Source organism: Phycodurus eques, chromosome 2 (assembly GCF_024500275.1).
Source record: "Phycodurus eques isolate BA_2022a chromosome 2, UOR_Pequ_1.1, whole genome shotgun sequence".
NCBI lineage: Eukaryota > Metazoa > Chordata > Actinopteri > Syngnathiformes > Syngnathidae > Phycodurus > Phycodurus eques.
The window spans coordinates 39,421,316-39,442,807 of record NC_084526.1 but is presented as its reverse complement, the minus strand read 5'-3'; the positions used below and the strand labels follow the sequence as shown (position 1 = coordinate 39,442,807).

The 21,492-nt window shown below is 40.8% G+C and overlaps 1 protein-coding gene across 2 annotated transcripts in view; it reads right to left on the bottom strand.

Moving 5' to 3' along the window:
* cgnl1 (cingulin-like 1) overlaps nt 1-21,492 on the bottom strand; it is a 42,672-nt gene that overhangs the window by 18,162 nt on the left and 3,018 nt on the right. For both annotated transcript variants that reach the window (XM_061670632.1, XM_061670630.1), the window contains exons 2-8: nt 19,232-20,855; nt 17,569-17,663; nt 15,453-15,555; nt 14,135-14,236; nt 13,592-13,728; nt 12,038-12,176; nt 10,688-10,900 (exon numbers count right to left, since the gene is read on the bottom strand). In XM_061670632.1, the coding sequence (XP_061526616.1) occupies nt 10,688-10,900; nt 12,038-12,176; nt 13,592-13,728; nt 14,135-14,236; nt 15,453-15,555; nt 17,569-17,663; nt 19,232-20,803 (2,361 nt within the window). In that variant the 5' untranslated portion in view covers nt 20,804-20,855. The remainder of the gene's footprint in view (nt 1-10,687; nt 10,901-12,037; nt 12,177-13,591; nt 13,729-14,134; nt 14,237-15,452; nt 15,556-17,568; nt 17,664-19,231; nt 20,856-21,492) is intronic.

Genomic DNA, 21,492 nt, shown 5'->3' with positions numbered 1-21,492 from the left:
ATTTTGTTACACTCTCTTTTATTATGTTTGATATTTATATTTTACAATAAAGGGCTATTTTTCTTTTTTTTTTAAATGTAACAAAAACTAGTGGGGTTTTTTTGGGCGCTGGAACGGATTAATGGCATTTCAATGGAGGACATTTATTTAATATAAGCGTAAATTAAGTAAGTCAATGGGTTGCACCGATACCGATCCCTGTATTGGTGCCGTTACTGTACATCTGTACTTGTGCTCCTACTCAAACAAAGCTCCAATACTACGACACTGATACCACTTTTCCAGCCTGACATATACCTTCCGGACAACACTTTAATGATTTATTGTATATTGGAGGCACAGTGTTTAATTACATTAAACACTTTAATGTAAACACGGATTACAACATTTTGTTCGCCACCTACAAATGATGCTTTATAAAATGGATGATGAACTCCTCTCTGGCGGTGATTTAGCCCAGGCTCCAATTTTCTTGAGCCCTTGGCTTGCACTCGTCTTCAGACTGAGACACCACAGAACTGAAATGCCTTTTGTTACCGACTACATTTACTGTATGTGAAATGTGTGGCAAGACTGTTAAGAAAACGCGCAGCTGGATGTTGAAATATCAGTACGACAAGTTGTTACACTAAAAAGTGTTACATCTGAGTGAAACTTGTGCCATGCTAAAAAAAAAAAAAAAAAAAAGTTTTTTTTTTTTTTTGCCTCTTTCTGAACAATATGTGTTTAGAATAAAACATTTTTATCCCAACAATTTCGTTATCAAGTATCAGTTCTTAGTATTGAGGAGCACACAAATGTACGTAAGTACTTGTACTCTGTCTGAAAAAAAAGCGGCCGTGGTGCATATTGGTGCAATATTTTGTGACATTTTAAACTGGATGTGTCTTCAGAATCAGAATCATCTTCATTTGCCAAGTATATCAAAAACACACAAGGAATTTGTCTCCGGTGGTTGGAGCCGCTCAAGTACGACAACAGACAGTCAATTGACAGAGAATACTTTTGAGACATAAAAACGCAGTCACTGAGCAATGAAAGGTTACATGTAATATGGTAATGCTGATACATTTATTATTTTTTTTGACAAAATGATGCCGAGCAGTTTGAAATGACTAACAGAACAAATGTCTGGTGCAGTTACCATTGTGCAAATGGCGCAGAGACTTTATGCAGTTTAAAGTAACTATTAAAAAAAAATAATAATCTTGTGTTATGAGTTTTCTAATGTCAATATTTACCTTGGCCCAAAGGTTGGAACACACTGCTATAGACAGTACATTTCTAGATGGACACTCTAGTTGCTGTTGAAACCTGAAACTTAAATCTTCACCCAGTAATATTCTAAAGTTGAGAGGCCCCACTCATCGCGCCACCGTCATGTGCGAATAGACACGTTTCTTCTGCAGGAAGAAAAGAAGACTCACATATACTGGAGCTCCCAACTTCACTGCTGACAGGCCAGTCAGGCCAGTTTTCCTTGTCAACACACAGCAGCCCTCAGCTCCACTGGTGACAGTCTTGTTCATTACTCACTTCATGCAAATACGGACAGTAAATCATTGCAATTATTTAGTGTAAAGCTTAGAAGCACAAATGCTCAGCCAGTATGACCGAAAGGTCTTAGAATGGATTCCTATTGGTGCTGGTCCATGTGAGTGAGTAACAACACTTATTATTTCTTTAGGTTTAGGAATCACAGGAAACCCACAAAAGAGTCACAGGTTGCAGCACCAGCACTTCACTGGCCCAATTCCCACACTGTGTATTGAACCCACCAACCACTGACCTGTGAAGTGAAAGGTCGCTGGAAGAAGGTCTGCAATTTTATACACTCATAGGCCACAAGATTAGGTACATGTGAAACAATCTAATTGGATGCAATGCTAGGGCTGCATTAAAAATGCTGCTTTTACAAAGATAATGTTTATTTTGGATTGCCACGGTCAGAGAGATATTAAGTGATTGCTTTTGGTATTCATGACAACAAAGAGTTAATCATTCAACATACATTCTTTAAGATTACTCAGCAATTTCTGATGGATTAGTAGTACTAAAAAAAAACACATTATAAACTGTATGACAATGTTATTTGTCTGGAATTTGAACTCTTCAAATACAATGTGAAAACATAAAACTCTCTTTTTGTCTCCACTATCTTTTCCTCTCCTCATTTAACTTGGGACTTTGTGTGTATTCAAAGTGTTTGTATAATGTTGCACATTAACTGACTTTGTGCAGTCTTTGATGCACTGTGTTGAAGGTTGTGTGCAGTTAAAGCATGTCGCTATTTCCAGTAATTCAATGAAGATTTCTACAGGGGGGTGGGGGAAATCATTCAATGACCGTGTTTTGACTGGTATGAGGAAACCAAACAACTCAAAACAGAAATGCCATTTTAACCACATTAAGTGAAACGTTTCACGACTGGTGGTGTTGTGATGCGTTAAGCTTACGATTACACGGCTTTTGTTCTAAATGACAACAAGCTGTTTCCAGTTTTCTCATTTCCTGTTGGCACTCAGCAAGAGGGACCTTTACTGCTAAGCAGGAAGCTCCGAAACACACGATTTCCTCCATTTGGCGGCAGCTGCAACAACATGCAAACTGATCGCACGTCGGCAAATTGAGCCACCATAAACAAGCGCATCCATAAGCAAAACTATTCCTCCTCTCATTCCCACCACTGAGATTACACTTACTGTACTTCTTGCACAGTCATTTCCACATCCTCGCTCAGGGCATCTCTCATTTGCAAACTGTCAGTCACTTTTTTCCTTAACTGTATTAATCAATTACAATTCAGAATCGATTTTATTGCCATCAGCGAATGATACTTTCCCAACTAGTATTTTTTTCGTGGTCTGATGGTCAATAATATAAATAAAGATAAAAACATACCTGTAAAAAGACTAAGAAAAAAGAAACTAAATGTGCAATAAGCATAAATAGTGTGCAGTAAACATCAGGTGTAGAGCTGACATTTTAATGGGAGATACTGACTTCTTTTGTGTTTATGAGGCTGATGGTCAGAATCTGTCTGAAAGGAGAGGTTTGAACAGGCTGTGTCCAGGGTGCCTCGGCTCAGATGTAATCCGACCTGCACGCCCCGGTGCAATAATTCAATAAACATTCAGAAAGGAAAATATTCTGAAAGGATAATGAAAATAAATTGGAAAACAAATACACAAAAGTTGAGGTCAAATTACAAAACAAAACATTCATATCAACCAAGGGTTGTTTGATTTTGACCCATTTTAATGTTTTTTGGGACGTTTTTTTCCATAAAAACTAAAAAAATGGTGGGTGACATTTCATGAACGTGCATCTATGGAAAGTGCTTCAATATAACGGACAATTGGCTGGCTATTGGCCCCTATTAGTCCATTCTATCGAGGTTCCACTGTATGCAAACATCTGTAGGTCAGTTTTCCAGACCGGAGAAGACACTCTTTTGAGCCAGAGACATAACATCCGAGCCCACGACTCAACTGTGCAAACATTGACCCAGACTGATATTAATATAGACAGATATTAATATTCCTGCATGTATAAAATGTCATTTCCTGATACGTCTGTCAACAAGCATATAGTCTGTCCACTGTTTCCTCCCTCCTCCTCTCTGCAGTCACCTGCTTATTAATCAGCTCCTAAAGCAACGCTGCGAACGACAGCGCTATCATCAAACGCACAGACCCTTTAGAGGGGAGGCTCTTCTCTGAGCTGAGCAAGTTTGATCATCAGACAGTGAAACTTCAGTTCACACCCTCTAAGAGTTGACTCAAGAGGCGGGCGAAGATACGAGCGAGGGCAGAACTGGCTGCAAAATCAATTGCATTTATTTACCAAGCTAAGCAACAATACAGTGGCTATAAAACGTCTACAAACCCCTGTTCAAATGCCAGGTTTTTGTGATATAAAATAATGAGACCAAGATAAATCATTTCAAAACATTTTCCACCATTAATGTGACCGAAAACCTGTTAAACAAAATGGAAAACCAATACGATTGATTGAATTTTTTTGGAGAGGTAAAGTGAAAGTAAACAACAAAAATAATGTGGTTGCACAAATGTGCACACCCACTTATAACTGGGAATGTGGCTGTGCTCAGAATTAAACAATCACATTCAAACTCATTACATGGGAGCCAGAACACACCTGCTACCATTTAAAGTGCCTCTGATTAACCCCAAGTCAAATTCAAATTTAGTATGCTTTTCCTTTTGCAATCTGAAACACAAATCAACAGATTTTCAAGTCAAAATTAGACAAGTTTGTTTTTACCATGTTAACATTTACAATGGTTAACTTATTTTACACTTGCATGACAGTTAAGTATGTTAAATTACTACTTGAGCACTGGCTGTACATTCAGGACTGCCCGGCACAGAAAATGACAGCCAAACACAACTTTAGTGGACCTTTGCAAAAAAAAAAAAAAAAACATTACAGTTGGCAACTCTTCAGCACATTCCAAGCGGTTGCGCACCCCACATCACCGATGAGCTGCAACGGGAAAACTGTGACACTGTATCGGCTTTTGAAGCTCCACATATATGTATGTGTGTGTACTGTATTATTTGTTATTGAACCACAAAAACAGGACGTGATTGTCAAGGCAGAAGCAGATTGGCATTAAGAGTGGAAATATAGGGGAGAGAACAATAATCTGTAGCCACATCACTGGCCGCACCCGTGCATTTTGGCAACTGAGACTCTCCGCGCTTTGCTTTCTAGCCAAATATTGTAAAACAATACTGTACTGTTCAGTCTACACTGTATCACTACGGCTTGGTTGTGGTCACAACACGGAAACGTATTTTCCCGAAATGTGTTGTCTAAGTGATGTGTTATGCGATGAGTTATCGTCACTGTGGCATGGTTCCTAAAGAGTGAAGCCAGACACACTGAAGGCTGTTGATTGATCAACACTTCATCACTTCTGGAAATTAATTAAAAACAGGTCATGTCTTTTTATTGCAATAACTGCAAACAGCCATTTGTCAAAAATAAATTATGTCTTCCTTTGTGGACTTTTGTTTTCTTTCGTCTTTATCTAACTCACTGGCTAGTATTATCTCACATCATTTACACAGCAGTTATCGCCATCCTACCCACACACTCCACATTAAATACAAAACAGATCAGGGTTTACAGTTCCAAACTGTGCAGAAATGAACACAGTGAGGTTCAGAAGCAGTATAAAGAAAGAACTACAAAACAATTTGATAAGTAGTAGGCTCACTCTGTGAAGACTACAGCTGAGACGCAAAGACTCAAAGAGAAACTTTAGGACCCCACAGAGACAAGAGATGGAACAGCAGTGAATCCAATAATTGAGAAGGTCCCACAGGTCAGGGCGGGGGCACTGTAACAGAGCCCGAGCTGAGCTAAGAGGGTCTGTAGGTTGTACATTCTCTACTTGAACCCCCGACATTCCTGGAAGCAAACCAGTCTCTCCACTCGTTGCACCTCACCCGTCCACATTGCTTGCATACCAGTGCACACTGACGCCGAAAGATCCAATTCCAAAGGTGCACACGGTTTCAATTACAGAGAGTCAAAAAGCTCAAGCGGGACTCCTGAAATCAAGCTCCTATCCATTTAAGAGCGGTTTTGTAACCTTCATCAAATTCCACACATTTCAGCGGATTGAGAACACAATGCACCTTTCAAGAGGAGACACAAAACAGACCCCTCGGCCCCTTTCAGGAGGTCAGCCTCGTAGTCCCCTTTCTACAGCACACTGACCCACTTATTGAGACAGTCCCAACCCCCGCTGGTATTATTGTGTGAAACAAACTCATCTTTCATTTTCAGTCGAGGTTCACAACTGCCCCCACTCTTTTAGGCCAAAGAAAGAAAAAGGGGAACGGTGCACACTCAGGAATGGATGCTCATTAGATTAGTGATGGCTTGCCACTGCAATTACCTTGTATAAGGGGCAATTTGGTGCTCCACTTTCTAGCATGTACATGGGACCTACTGGTCACCCCAAAAGAGGCGAGCCGCACAAAAGAGGAAGTGGTTCCCATTCATTCCCCTTGAAACAAATTACAGTGTGCAAGAGTGGCGTTTCCTTTAACGTCATTAATCTTAAGGTAATAAAGAAGATACCTTGAAAGATTAACAATTTTTTCAAATTTGTTTTTTGTGTATTTTTTTTATTTATTTGTTTTAATTAGTTTTATAAATTCCCCAACAGAAAATAATGGACAGGGTCAAAATATCACCATCGAAATAAAACTAAATAAATAAAATATTATTTAAATACACCCTCTGACGAGCATTTGTGTAACTTTGGTCTAATTCTTAATTGTACAACCAATGGGGCGTTCGATTATTGAGGTATTATTGTAGTTGACGGTATTTGGATCATTATCACTATAAAGTGCCTTTGGTGTTCTCATCAGAGTCACTCAGTCATCATGAAAATGTAGCAGAACAATGAAATGCTGAGGTCTTATTACAAGTGGCCACACATTTGCACACATATCAGTGTAATGATAAGTCTCTTAAATTATGTTTCCTTCATTTGATACAATTTGTTTTCACTGGATTTACATGATTTTGTCGTGTCACACACACTGCTCTGCTAACTACAGTGTGTGTAGTAAGTGGTTGTATGACAAGACAAGTCACTTAGGTCATGTTTATCCCATTTTCCTGTTCATACTGAACATTTCGCATGTGTCCCTGAAATTCCTGTCCACCCTGTTTTTACGGTGTAAGTGCCACTTTAGGAAACACTCTGATGTTTTCAGTGACATTACTACCAGCATATTGTCTTTCTTCAATGGAAGCTGAAACAGTGGCTAGGTGCTGAGTAAATATTTACGATTAAAGATTTCAGATTTATAATTTTCATCATATTATGTGTGTAGTTGGACAGTGACACGCTTAACAGGTCAACTCTGTCATAGTGAAATATCAATTGATATGCAAACTAGACTTTACACCGATTTTATCGGGTTGATCGGTATTGGCCGATATTTAGCATTTCATGCTGATCGGCTTTAATGTCATAATTCGCCGATCCGATCAATGTCGTCATTGATCGGCTCCGCAAAAGACATTTACTCCGCGTCGCCATCGTGCACAGTATATTTGAATCCAAAAGCTAGTTTATTTTTAGCCTTGTCGCGCGTCTTTTGATGTAGTATTGGAAATATCTGACGGCCAATAAAGTTATTAAAAACAAAAAAAAAACATGTTGGCGGTGAGGAACAGACAGCACGTCTGAGACAGACAACATGTAATGAGACTACAAGACAAATTTGCTCTCACGATTGCACAATGTCAGACCACTGCAATAAAATCTTGTATTCCGATACCACCGCGTCCTGTTTTTTACGATCAGTGGGCTTTATCCTGTCAACTTAAATGCGATACACTCGTTACCGTGCCGACGACAACAAGAGTGGAGCGCGCCAAACTTTGTATTATAAGGACAAAATGGGGTAAAACGTGTCTTGGTGGTGACCAGTGCTCAGGACAGGAGAGGACGTTCGTTTAAGGCTTGCTTGAGGTATGTTCACGTACTTTGAATACGATGCGACTCATAAGGAGGAAACAAAAATGTTATGTAGCCTAGCAAGCTAATGGTACCACGAACGGTTGGACGTAAACATGCCGCCGTTCTGTCGAATCATGCTCTAAGGTTTTGGTGTGGGTGAAGTAATTTCATTAAAAATAAAGTAATTTAATTACAGTAAGTTGACACCCATTATTTCTCTCATGCAATGTTGGTTTGACCTGACTGATAATACACGATCTGACTAGAGCAGTGATTTCCAACCTTTATTGGAGCCAAGGAACATATTTTACAATTGAAAAAAAATCTCACGGAACACCAACAAACAAAAATGTCACTAAAAGTGGATACCTTAATTGTTGTATGTAGTTCCCGCCATCCAATAGAAGACCATTTATCATTGGTTCTGTCTGCCACTATGCCTCAATGGCATAAATAGATGAACAAAAATACATTATTTATTGTAAATATAATTTCTTGAGTAATTAAGTACACAAGTATACACAGTAAATGAACAGGTCATTTAAATAGACACATTCCTCCATCTTGTGATCAGATCGGTGATCCGTTATCGTTTTTTTCAACTCGCTGATCGGCCCCAAAAATCCTGATCACGTAAAGCCTAATACAAACCTTTCAGAAATTTGATATTTCTGAAAGGTTACTTACTTGGTGAATCATGTTGCTAAATGGAGGTCCAACATGTGCTCATTAATTGATAACATGAGCCAAAAATGTCCACCCTATCATTGTCCACCCTGTCAGCAATCGCACATATTTTGTTGTCTGCATTGTCTGCTTGCAGTTATTTTATATTTACAAAGGTGTGGGAGCTTGACCAATATGTATTTCTCATAGCATAAAATATATTTAATACAATGACTATGAAGTTCAATGGAAATTCTTTGATTTTGTTTTGTCGAAATGGAGAAGTCTCAAAGGTACCTTATGGTGATATTGACTTGTTTATGAGATCCCCAGAAAGCACAAGCTGGGCAGAGGACAATGCTGCAAGCCCACAAAAGGGAAGCTCCTAATGAGCAAGGACGCTGTTCAATCTTAAAAGCGAAGCAAACAATGACTTCATCTTCCTAAATGGTTACAAAAGCAGTGAGGATAGACCCCTGGCGGCAAACTCCCCCAGGAGGTGGGGCGGACAGTACCTCTGTACAACAAAGGAAATGTGCTCCCTGGTCACTCGGCTATAGCTGCTGTGGGTCCCCGCGCCCCCAACCAACACCGCAGGAAGCTGAGCACAAGGACAACTTCCGCCCTTTGAGACAAACAGGACGTACACGAGTCATTCTGAAAACAATGTTCCCTCACACCCCTCCTCAAAAACTTGATCAAAACTGCGCACGTAAAATTCCACTATAACAATTTACTTTTTAAGGATGACGACTGTTTTATCACTTGTAATGTCTTCATATTAGTGGGGGGGGGTGGGGGGGGGGGGGGATTATGATGCTCATAAGAGAGGCTGGCAGGGGGGAGCTTTCGAGATAAGTAAATACAGTTCTGCGCCTTACTCTGAGTCTTCCGAATCATTTCAACGACATTGCCACATTGCAGGCAACTCCCTATAATCTCAGGTAAATGTTTCCAAAAATTTATTATCAAACATGTACTTACAAACAAAAACAATACCTCCCTAGAGAAACACTGGGTACGATGAAATCCACCGAAAAAATGCTGGCGAGGTATTTGTAACTGTCATCGTGTTTTGAGGTTCTTTCAATCTGTTGATATAGATGTGTGTGAATGCATGTGGACTGAGGCAAAGTGCAATGCTGGCGACATAGTAAAATATTTTCTTTTGTTAAACAGCCTATCATCTGCATTCAGTGAACATTTGTTTGTAGTCCATGCTGAGGCACGCCCGTTTACACACTACAGAATCAAAACCATTCATTTTTGTTTGTTTTTGTTTTTTTGCTGACGAGTGTTTCTTTGCGAGCTGATAAAATATCACAGCAGGAGACGGGGTACAAAATGAATGTATAAAGGAAGAAAACAGCTTTATCTACTTAAAAAGATGGCGCCTTGTGGGCTTGATAATGAACTGAAAGCATTTTAAACCTTATTAGAGGAGGAAAAGTGCACACCCACGTTAGGGTTGGTGATTTACCACTTGGTTAGTTTTGTGTTAAGGCCTTTTCACACTGCACTTAACAGAGTGCATCATCAACAAACCCATTCATTGCCTATGTGCTGCACCAGCACGAAGACGTGGCGATTGAAAAATGTTCAATTTGGGAGCAGCGTCGCTGTGATGTCAGACGTTGCAGCCAATAAGAGAGGGGTTGGCGGAGAGCGCAAACAGAAAAAGATTTTGGCAAACTTGTAAAGTAAGCAGAATGGAGAAAATGGAGGGAGTAATAATAAATGCGGTGTTGCAGTATCTCAAGCTTTGGGACGCAAGAGAAATGACATACGGTCTACTTCACGTCCAAACCAGCAGAGAAAAGTCTCCAGGCTTCTTTCTGGTAGACCGCTAAGCAACCCCTTCCAAATACGGACAAGCTTGCGTCGGGGCACTGCCGTCCCTGCGCCCTGCCCCGTGGTGAACGCCAAGGACACCAAGTACAGTGTGAAAAGGCCCTCTCCATGCTCCTTGCGAGTGTTTTCATTTTGTATGTGTGCCCGTGACTTTTTGTCCTCCTTCAATAAATGGCTGAAAGTGCATCAGCGACCAAGCAACGGTTCATAACTTGAAAAACTCATAAGTCGTACGTCAAGGTATACCACTGATGTGCATCATTATATATTAAGCCCAAAATATATTTCCTCGCTATTGTAATTATTATGGCATGAGGATAAGCGGCTCAGAAAATGGATAGATGGTTTGTAATTATTATGCAATATACTAAACTGAAACTCCTCAATACAGCATACTTAAATGGGAGTTTATTTGGATATATCCTGCCTTCTTTGCCAAGCTGTGCGGGATATATCGAGTGGAAATGTGTAAATAGTGTTACTTCAAAGTTGTGATGCCAAACATATGACTCAACTTTCTTTGTGGGAAAAGAAGCATGAGCAGTGCTTATCTCCACACTCCCCTTTGACATGGTATGTTTTCAAACGAGGGGGTTGGGGTGAGAGGAAAGAATGTTGAGGAGGATTGCTGGGAGGGGGATGCTCGCTTACCTGCTTGAACTCCTCTAAGGAACGCTGCAGACAACTCATTTCTTTCTCATACTTCTCCTTCATCTTGTCCATCTCCTGATCGTGCACGGCCACTTCCTCTTTCAGGGCTCCCTTCAGAGCCGTCAGCTCCCTCTCCCGCCTCCTCAGGACATCCTCCTGCTCCTCCTTGGCCAGGAGAACTTCCTGCAACTCCACCTTCAGTTGCATTATGTCCTATAAAAAATGAGTTTGGACTATTGTGACTATCTTGAGCTGGACGAAAGCAGAACATGATACTCGATGTCAATCAGGTTGCTTCCGAAAGCCACTTCCACAATGGGTTTATATGGAAAGCCGTTTGAGCATTCATTAAATATCTGTGCTATCCAGCAGAATGGAGACGTACTAGTATGCTTTGTCTTCACTAGTAAGACAATTCGGCGCACTAGTAGAACAACCGTTGTTCTCGTAACATCCACTACCATATGGCATTTCTCCACACTAGTAGGACGACTTTGGCATACAGTACTAGTAGGACAACTACATGTTACTAGTGAGACAAAACTGTGCACTCATGGACATCTGTGTACTAAAAGTACTAGAAAAAGTACAGCGCGAAATATTGATTAGTAGAATTTTATAACACCACTAATAATACTTGTAGCACACAGTTGTAAACTAGTGCAGTTTTGCCTCAGTAGTAACATGTAGTTGTCCTACTCGTATGTCAAAGTAGTCCATAAAGCCATATGAACATTTATTCAATTTCTTTGATATCCATATTAATGTCCATGTACTAATACGCTCTTTGTTCTCGCTAGTACCACAACGTTGGCATACTAGTAGAACAACTATGTTATTAGTAAGGAAAAAACGTGCACCCAATGACATGTGCGCGGATAGTATTACAGGTGAGGCGTTTGATGTTATGTAGAATTTCATAATGTCACTAGTAGTGCTAATAGCACTCAGTTGCCTCACTTGTTGTTCTACAGGTATGCCAAAGTTGTCCTATTGTTGAGGACAAAGCTGTTTGCCGAGTCATTCGATATCCAACTTAAGGCAGTTGTTCTAGCATACTCTTTGTCCTCACTTGTAAGGCAATTTAGCGCACTAGTAAAATGATTGTAGTTTACTTGTAAGGTTTAATTGCATCATAGTAGTCCAAAAGTGGCGCAAGTAGTGGGAAAAACAATACTAAGACGCAGTCGTTTTACTAGTGTTCCCTAGTCATTCTACTAGTGTGCTGAATTGTCTGATTAGTGAGGACAAGTAGCGTACTAGTCCATGGACCTTTAACTGAATGTTAAGGAAATGGAATAAATACTCAAGAAGCTTTCCTTAGGGTTGTGCCACGGAACACTGCCTCACCGCCATGATGGCGTCTCTCTCGCCGTCAGCAGCAGACGTCTTGGCCGTGTCCAGCTCGTCGTGCATCTCCGACAGCTGGTCCTGCAGGTCTCGGATCTCTGTCTGGTATTGCTCCCGCTCCATCTTCACCTGGAACAGCCTGACACGCCACATAACATGTCACAACACACGGCAACTGGCCCGCACTCTACGTGCACACACGCCTGGATAATAGTTCACACATAGGAACGGCAGCACCTGTGCCTCGTCTTCACTTGAGGGTTAAAGACCACTGACAAGTCACTAATGTCTAAATTGCTTCCAGGATGGTAGCTGATGTGAAAACTCTCACACATAAACCACAACTTGGCAAGGGCATCGACGTCAACTGTTAAAATAAAGCTGAAAGTAATTCAAGTGAAGCTCCCAACAGCACAGACTGGACAGTTTGTAGCGGAAATGGCATCACAATCCGGTCGCTTTATTTCTGCGTATTTCTGCCGTATGCAATGTACATGTACAGTACATATAGCTAGCCAGTTATTCCTGTTTGTACTACAAAACAAATCACTAACTTAACCAGCAAGACGTGAACTTAAGGAAACAGTAGTTGGAAAAAAAGGAGAAAGAAAAAGTGCATGTGGAAAGCTAATGGTCTATGGTCTATGTACTACCAAGTAGTAGGCACATGCCACGCACTAGTAGCCTCCTGAGCCCTACTAGTAGCAACAAAATGCCCACAAGTAGCTTTGACTCACGAGTAACATGCAGTTGTCCTACCAGAATGCCAAGGTTTTCCAACTAGTGTGCAGTAATAAACAGTTGTGGGGGGAAAAAAGTGTTACTAGTAATACACGGTCTTTCTACTAGAGCGCTGAATTGTCTTACGAGTGAGGCTAAAGAGCTTACTAGTACATGGACCTTTAGCTGGATATCTAGCAAGATAATTTAGTGCACGAGCAAAACAACTAGGGCGAACTAGTACAATGACTCAATCTCACTAGTAATGTTTTCTATTCCCGCCTTCCACTATGACATTTTGGCACACTAGGTCAACTTTGGCATACAGTACTAGTAGGACAACTACATGTTACAAGTGAGGCAAAACTTCGGGTTGCCATTTTGGTGCTACTACAGTGTTCAGGAGGCTGCTAGTGCATGACAAATGACTTCTTGTTGGGCACAGCAGTATTACTAGAGCAGCACAGTAGTTTCCTGGTAACATTTAATTGCATACTAGAAGGCAATGTGGCACTAGTGATGGAAAAAGGCATTACATGACCTCAAACTTGGATATCAAGAATATCGAATAAATGTTCAAACAGCTTTCGGCCGCAATGCCTCTAAAACAAAAAAAGGAACAAAGGTTTCTCAGAAATCTCTCTTTCTAATGCTCCATCTACTAGTGACGACTTGTAGAATGAAATGCACAGGACATATGAAGGCTATATAGAAGAAGCCACTATTCGTCGAACATAAACTAGGTGTCGGCCCTGAGTCTACTGTATATTATACTCGATCACTCATTCATTTCGCAGTGACCAAAGGCCTTGGTGGAGGTCTTTGGGTTCTTACTCTTCAAGTGTGGTCTGGAGTTCAGTCTCTGTTTTGGCCAGTTTTTCCTTCAAGCGTTTACACTCTTCTGTAGTCCGATCCAGTTCCCGCTGCAGCTCCTTCAAGCCTGACGCTGCCATACTGTCTGCCTTATTTTTCTGACAGGGAACATTTTTTAAAATTATTATTATTTATTTGTTTAACCAGGAAAGCCTCATTTAGATATATTTAAAAAATCTCCTACACAAGAGTGTCCTGGTCCAGGACAAGTATTCAGTGAATACAAACAAACACAAACAATACAAAACAAAGACGTCACATCAACATATCTAGTGAAATCTCAAAAAGATCAGTCAACAAAGCATTTACAACACATACACACAATGAAACTCTTTATACAGTAAATTTATTCTCGACTGCCTATTGTTGGCTTTTGGGGGAGTAGCCTGTCAGTTCTGAACTGGTTTGATTTTAAGTTGTCCATTTCATCTCAAGTTCTCCAACCTGCTGATCAAAGAGCAAATAACATTTTGAAGAGACAAACTTTTTTTTTTTTTTTGTTACCGTTCTTTGTTCGTGAAGTTGTTGTTTTAGTTCTCCCATTCTTTTCTCCAGTGCAACGTTCTGCTCTTGCAGGGCTTTAGTTTGTGCAGACTGACCCAAGGACTGACAGAAGAACACAATGTACAAAAAATATTTACTTTCCTTATACTTTATGTTTGAGCAAAGTGGATAATGTTACATTAGACATCTGATTGTACTAGAGGGCTAAAGAGTGTTAAGAGTGTCAAATCCAAAGTTAGGAGCGCTGTTCTTCAAGCTTTAACATCTGATCTGTAATGTTTGTATTACATTAAATGAAACGTGTTAAATTAAAGTAAATGTTGAAGTAAACAGCAACATTTGAAGAGGCTGGATACTTTGGCCCACTGACTTCCAAACCTTCATGTCTGAGTGGTTTTGCTATTCCTACTGATAACGCAGATAAGGATGGTGGTAAAATCATGCATTACCTTTAAATTCATAATGTAAAATACAGTGAGTGGTGCCTTGAGATACGAATGACCCAGCTTACAGGTTTTTCAAGGTAAGAGCTGTCATTTGGACAATTTCCTTGCTTTGACTTGTGAGCGGAAATTTGAGATACAAGTGCTGTATGGTGGCAGAGAACACAACTCACCTCACTGAAGCAGATAGTGAACAATTGATCGAAAAAGAGGACTTAAACTGTTTGTTGACATTCCCAATTCAAGTTTGTCAAATTAAACATCAAACAGAAGAAAATTACGCTGTGTGTACTTTATCAACCACATTCCTTGCCTTACAGTCTGCTAGCTTAATGCTAACACATAATGGGAAACCCCATAGATGGGCTAACCAAAACCATAGTGTCACAGAGTGATAACCCTTTAAGCAAGGAATATTTGAGCACAAATGGTGGAGCAACACCTGTAGACAGATAATATAACAATACTCACAGGTATAATAGTCTTTATCATCTGCAAAGAAAGAGCTTACTGAGGTATTTTTGAGTGTTCATGTACATCCGTATGTATCTGTATGTCAATGTCTTTACATTCTATTTAATTATATTATTGTACGTTTTTATATATTAGAATATTATGGGGTGCTATTTTTGTTATGAAAAATACACACTTTTTTGTTGTTTTTTTGGGGAGTCAGGAACAGATTCATGCAATTTCCAAACACTTTAATGGGGAACAATGATTTGAGATATGAGTGTTTTGAGTTTAGAGTGTGGTCACGGAATGAATGAAACTCGTATCTCAAGGCACCACTGTATATTATTGGCAGATCTGAACAGTCAAACCTATGGTACTGGACAGCAGATAGAAAACCAGAGGCTCTAACAAAATCTCACTTTGTCATCAGGAGGGCCTGCCGTGGCTCGAGACTTTAAAGTTTGAATCTTCTCAAAGACAAGGTTGACCTTTCGCTTGGTCATTTCATCATTATCTGTGCTTCTGCAGACAAAGACACACACAGACCAGTCAGCAGAGGGTAAAACGGAAACTCTGTTTTGCAGTTGGTCCTGGTGGTTCTGGGAATAGAGATCAGTCAATCCCAGCTTAGAAAGGGTAGCGAAGGGTCAGGCTGCTTTGATCTGCCGCCTCAATGCACAAACAGCCTTTTTTCAGTCTCTAACTCCACTACTATTTCTGGCGCCACAATCAAACATATGCGCTGTGGGATGCATTTATTGTACATCAAAACAAAATTAGCTGGAATCGAAACTTGTATACTGACCGGGTACAACATTATGTACACCTGTAAAATCAAATGAGAGCCAATTGAATAAAAAAAAAAAAATAAGGATACCTAATAATTAAAGTAGTAGTAAATCACAGAGTTGTAGAATCATACCCAGAAGTGCTGACGACTCCTCGCCACACAACCAAGCGATTGAGCACCGCACAATGGAAATCGGTATCGGGTTTTTGAGGCTCCACATACCATATACTGTACTGTGTGTGTGTGTGTGTGTGTGTGTGTGTGTGTGTGTGTGTGTATATATATATATATATATATTTTTTTTTTTTTTTTTTTGAACCACAAAAACATGGCACGATTGTCAAACAAGAAATGAATAGCCAAAAAGAGGGGAAATGGGCAACAATAAATGGAAGAGTATGGATTATTGGAGAGACTGTCGTCAACGATCGATTTCCCCGTTCATGATTGCACCAATGCATTTCAGCGATGGAAACTCTCTGCACTTAGCCACAGGCACTTATGAAATTACAAAAATAATTAAGTATTGTTGTAAAAACATATATATTGGTATGGGTGTCGCTTATGCTGAGAATTGAAAATTGGTTCTCATTAGGACGTGCAGGAGTACCGAATGTTGTGTTTCCTGATTGTAGGTGATAGCAAATATTATAGAAATCACACAATGCGAGGGATGGTCTTTGGCTGGAATTTGGCTGAAAACAAAAAAAGCAATTAATTCCTCATATTTTGTGTCTGTCTGTCTGTCTCTAAATTTCAACGAAAAAAACCTTTAGCGCAGAGGATCTACCCCTCCCTTGGAAAAGTCAGCAGAATGAAAAGCATCAGTATCAATAAATCTAAAGTTGCACGACTTTCTAATGACAACAACGATGTACTATTCCTTTAAATTAGGTCAGCGACATAGAAAACATTCTTTCAACCACTTTTCTCCTCACACAGATGACTTTGATTATACATCGACAACTCCTGTTGGCACATGTTTGTCTTTGCGGCCTTGAGTATGTAGTCCAGTTGAAATTCCAACATTTCCATCTGGGTTTCCTTTTGTTTGCCGTCCTGTGACTCCTGACCTGTATCCCCGACACACCCAAACAGTTTCCTGTCCTTTTTCTCAACAACCACTCGCCGGGCAAACAAAATGCAATGAAATCTACAAAAATGTGTATCAAATCTGAACAGTTAGAGCATGCTGTGATCATTTATTTTGCCAAGTCTTTAATTTACAACTTTTCGCAGCTTATGCAGAAAATCAATAACCACCAATAGACTGTAAAGACATTCATATGTTTTTCCTTTTACTCAGTTTAACCTTAACCCTTCATGCTTTCTTGACAGCCAATACGTGTCAGATTACAGACGCAAACACAAAAGCTTAGCCCTCGATTTACACTAAAGTTGAGAGAAAACACTGAGGGAAGGTGAGATTGTGAAAAACATAAAATCCACACAGCTGGATGGCCTGGCTTGGCTGGGTGGATAAAAGAACACATTCCTTCACTTTTAATCATAAACAGTTCAGCTCCGATAAAAAAAAAAAAAAAAAGTCCATCTACTCCCACTGAACAACTTCTCCCTACACGATGCATGACTTAAAATGTGCTATTTGTCAGACTGTACGACCAATGAGCTAAGTTTGTGGTTTAACTTAGAGCCCAAAGATCCAAACTGTTATGTTTTTACAGCATCAATCGCCCATGAAAAAAGGGAGTAAAGCAGAACGAGGTCAAGCTGTAATAACTCACCCGTCCTTAAGGTAATTGAACAAAATCTGTTTTGCGGTCTCGTCGTGTGTTTGTTGTGAAAGCTCCTGCTGACCTTTCAGAAGATCTGGTGTTGCCTGAATGGGACAGGAAATGAGAAAATGATCTAAACTTGATGACAGAGATGTCAGACTGGTTTACAACAGACATTCATTTACTACAACAAACATAAATCACATCAGCCATTGTGTCAACTTGTGTCCCTGATTGAGGAACACTAAAATAGCTTACAGCCCTTTACATTGACAATGAGTGACCCAATACAAATTAAAGCTGGGGTGTCAAACTCATTTTTATCGCAGACAACGTTGTGGTTTCGATTTCCCTCAGAGGGCAGTTATGACAGTGATACCATACAAATGTTTAATCACCTCTTCATATTATTACATATATATAACAACTTCAGAAATAATTGGTTTTGAAATCCAAAGACAAGGATGACAGTTTGTTGAACTATTGTTCAAGTTACTTTAAAAAGGGGTTTGGTAACAAAATAATACAATGCAATATCTCAACATTGTTGTTTCTTACATATGACAATTAGAAATTTTAGTACAGCTTTTAGCAAGACTCATGGAAGTTGACGCACATGATTTACTTTACACATAAAATTATGTGGCGGGCTTTGAGTTTGACTACAGTAGAGCTCTGGACTCTACTGACCATTTGCCATAACGCTTGATGATGACGTCATCATTTCTGCCTCAGGGAGGAGGAGGAGCCACCACGTCGAACAGTCACCCATCCTCCCTGCTTTACCGGCTGCTAAGGACCAACCGGAGGAATGCTCGGCAGTAAGCTTACTTGCTCCGCACCAGCTACGAACTGCGGCTGGCTAGCTAGCGCAACTATCCCTGAACTGAGATTATCACTAAAGAAGGACGAGGAGTAACTAACTAAGGATGCTACACACAAAGCAAGACAAGAGAACAGGAGAAGACAGAGACGCCACGTTAACTGCTAAGCTAATGTGAAACGCAGCGAAACACTTGAAAAAGTGCTTAAGTGATAGAGTACACTTTTAACAAGTCGGCTGGAACCGTATTACAGCGGGCCAGGGAAATTAGCAGGTAAATTATTACGTGCCGAGAGAGAAAATAATAAAACAGCTACAGAGTAAGCACACGTCCAAAAACCGGAAATGAATTAACACATTACCGCATAAGTCCAAAAGTATAATAAACATTTATTATGATAGCAATGCTATTTGTGTTCATTTGCACGATTTTGCTAAATACAGTGCTGAGTTTCAATCGTTCTAATCGTGTTCTCAAAATTAAATTGTATCTTTGTTTTTGTATTTATTTTTTAAATCAGCTTGGCTGTGCTTAGGGACTACATAACCCATTTACAAATACTTCCATGATGATTTCCTACACTTATGTTTGAATCGCGATATCTACTATTTTAGGCCTTATCGCCCAGCCCTTACATAGTAGCACATACAACTGGCATGGTATGGTAGTACAACTACTTTATCACTGAGGTTATTAGCACTGTGGCAAGATCTGGTGCAATATTTAATAAATTACATCACAACTTTTGACAACTGAAATTCAGAGAACTACAAATTGTAAACAACTGAACTGGTGGAAACAGGGCACTGGTAACACCTACTGTTATGGTGACCTATTATTTATATTACCTGTACATCGGTGTCTGTGCTGGCTTTTTTGTTGACAGTTGTGGACTTGGATAAAGACATGGATATATTGCCTGCTGAAGACGCAGTATCCACTGAGTCTTTATTCTTGAGCGTTACAACATTAGAATGGCTCTGGGTTTTTTGGTATCCCTGGATGTAGCCTACACCTGTAGACAAGGTGCTCTGTGGAGATCCAGGGGCACTGGTGGCGCGAGATGGTGGCTTGGAGTTGACCATGAACCAGGGGTCTTGATTCCCAGCTGTTCTTTGCAGGCGGAGCTGTGAGGGCCGCAGGACATGCTCCATTGATGTGCCCCTACGGCGGCTAGATTCATCCAAGGGGCTGGATGCTTCTACCAGACCAAAGGCGCTATCCACACTGTGAGAGCGTTTCCTGTCCTCAGGATTAATCCGGTTTCTTCGCCCAGCCCTGCCACGCCGATGGTGGTTGCCGTCTTTGCCGTCAAACTTCTCAATTAGCTCATCAACACCGGGAATGGAGCCTTTGTCGATATCTCTGCCCGACCCTGGCACAAAAGGGATGTAGCGCCGGTTCTCGTGGCGGTTGATAGTGTCCGCGTACAGAGCATCTATGCTCTCGTCCGCATAGAGCTTAGAGGTTGAGGATGACGAGGGGTGGCGTGAGCGAGAAGACGACTGAAGAACAGGTCCACTGGAGTCAGACCTCCTCAAGGGAAGGACATCTGGCTCGTGGTGTTTGCGATCAAGGCTGGAGTTGGCACTGCTCACTGAAGGGGGAGACTTGCACTGCATTTTTTTCTGCTCACTAGTGGGACTGGACACAGTGGATGCTTGGGTATGACTTTTGGGTGTCAGCTTGGACTGAGGTCGACTCTGGTTGCTGAGACGAGATTTAGACTGGGGCAGAGCCACTTGCGGCTTGGTCTGAGGCTGAGAATCCTGGGCTGGACCCAAAGACTGAGGAGACAATTTTGGTTTTTGGTATGATGTGTCAGTCGGGCTCGGAGACGGAAGTTGATTTTTGTTCGATCTGGCAGCTTTGTTCTGATCTAGGCTAGAAGACCTGCTCTGGGACGGTGCAGATACAGTGGATGTGGACCGAGTTCCAGTCTCAGTAAGCGAAAGAGGCCTTGAAGGTACACTGTGGAAGTTCAGAGAGTTGGTCTCTGGATCATAGGGCTGCAAAATCTCAGGGTGCCTCTGAAAGTTCAAAAGGTTTTGCGCTTTTCTTTCTTGTGAATCTGAGTCGTTCTGAGAAGCAGCATACTGCATCATCTTCTGAGACCTGTACTCCCCAAAGGGACTTGTGGGTCCACCGTCCTTGTCTCCTCGAAAATCATACTCATGGTAGTTATCAATAAAAGAACCTTCTGTCTCAATGTAGCCATTGCTATTGGGATCAATAAAGGACTGAGAACCTCTGTCCTGGTTGTTCAGAACTACATAGGGGTGCCCATCTATACCCTGGACCCGGATGCTGAGACCATATGTACCACCTCCATTGCTGTGGGGCCTGGAGGAGTGAGATGGTTGGGGGTAGCCCCGCTGTGGTCCAGTAGGAGGAATGCCAGTCACTCTGTAAGACTCCATCGGGAATGCAGAAGGAAAATAAATCCCTCTCCCTGGATCAGGCACCCTTCCTCTGGAAGAAAGAGAGAGGGTCTATTAGTCGGAAATGAGAGGCTGTATAATTCAATTGACTGTTTTTCTTCTTTCTCCACAGTCAGACACTGAGGAAAGCATTACAGCCTTGCTGTACTTAATCATTCTTTTTTCCCCCCATTCTGAAAAGAGTGTTACCAAAAAGCTACCCAAGACTCACTGAACTTCTGAGACTCAACATGAGGCACATATAACCAGGTAGCCTTTAAAAAAGTTCCTACAAGTCTGTGACTAACACACCTGGTATGACACAATGATGTTAATCAGGTGTGAAAAATAACTTACTGTCGATTATACCGGTCAAGAGAACATAAGTCTCAGTATATGTAAAACGGACTCCAAAAAAAGTGAAACTAAATGTGAGAGTTTAACTAGTCATTTACAATAAGGAGCATGTTTACAAACACTGACAAATTAGCAGCAGAACAAGTACTAAATATCAAACAGTGTACAAACACTAAAAGGATGTTGCTCAGACATATTTATGCCTGCGAAGGCTGCAACAGACAAAGTCATCAGCAGGCACCATGGATTGCTGTGGACAATGGGCTTTCACAAAGTTCCTGTTTGCCTTGCTGATAATGTCACATTTACCTGATGCAACAATATAAAGACAA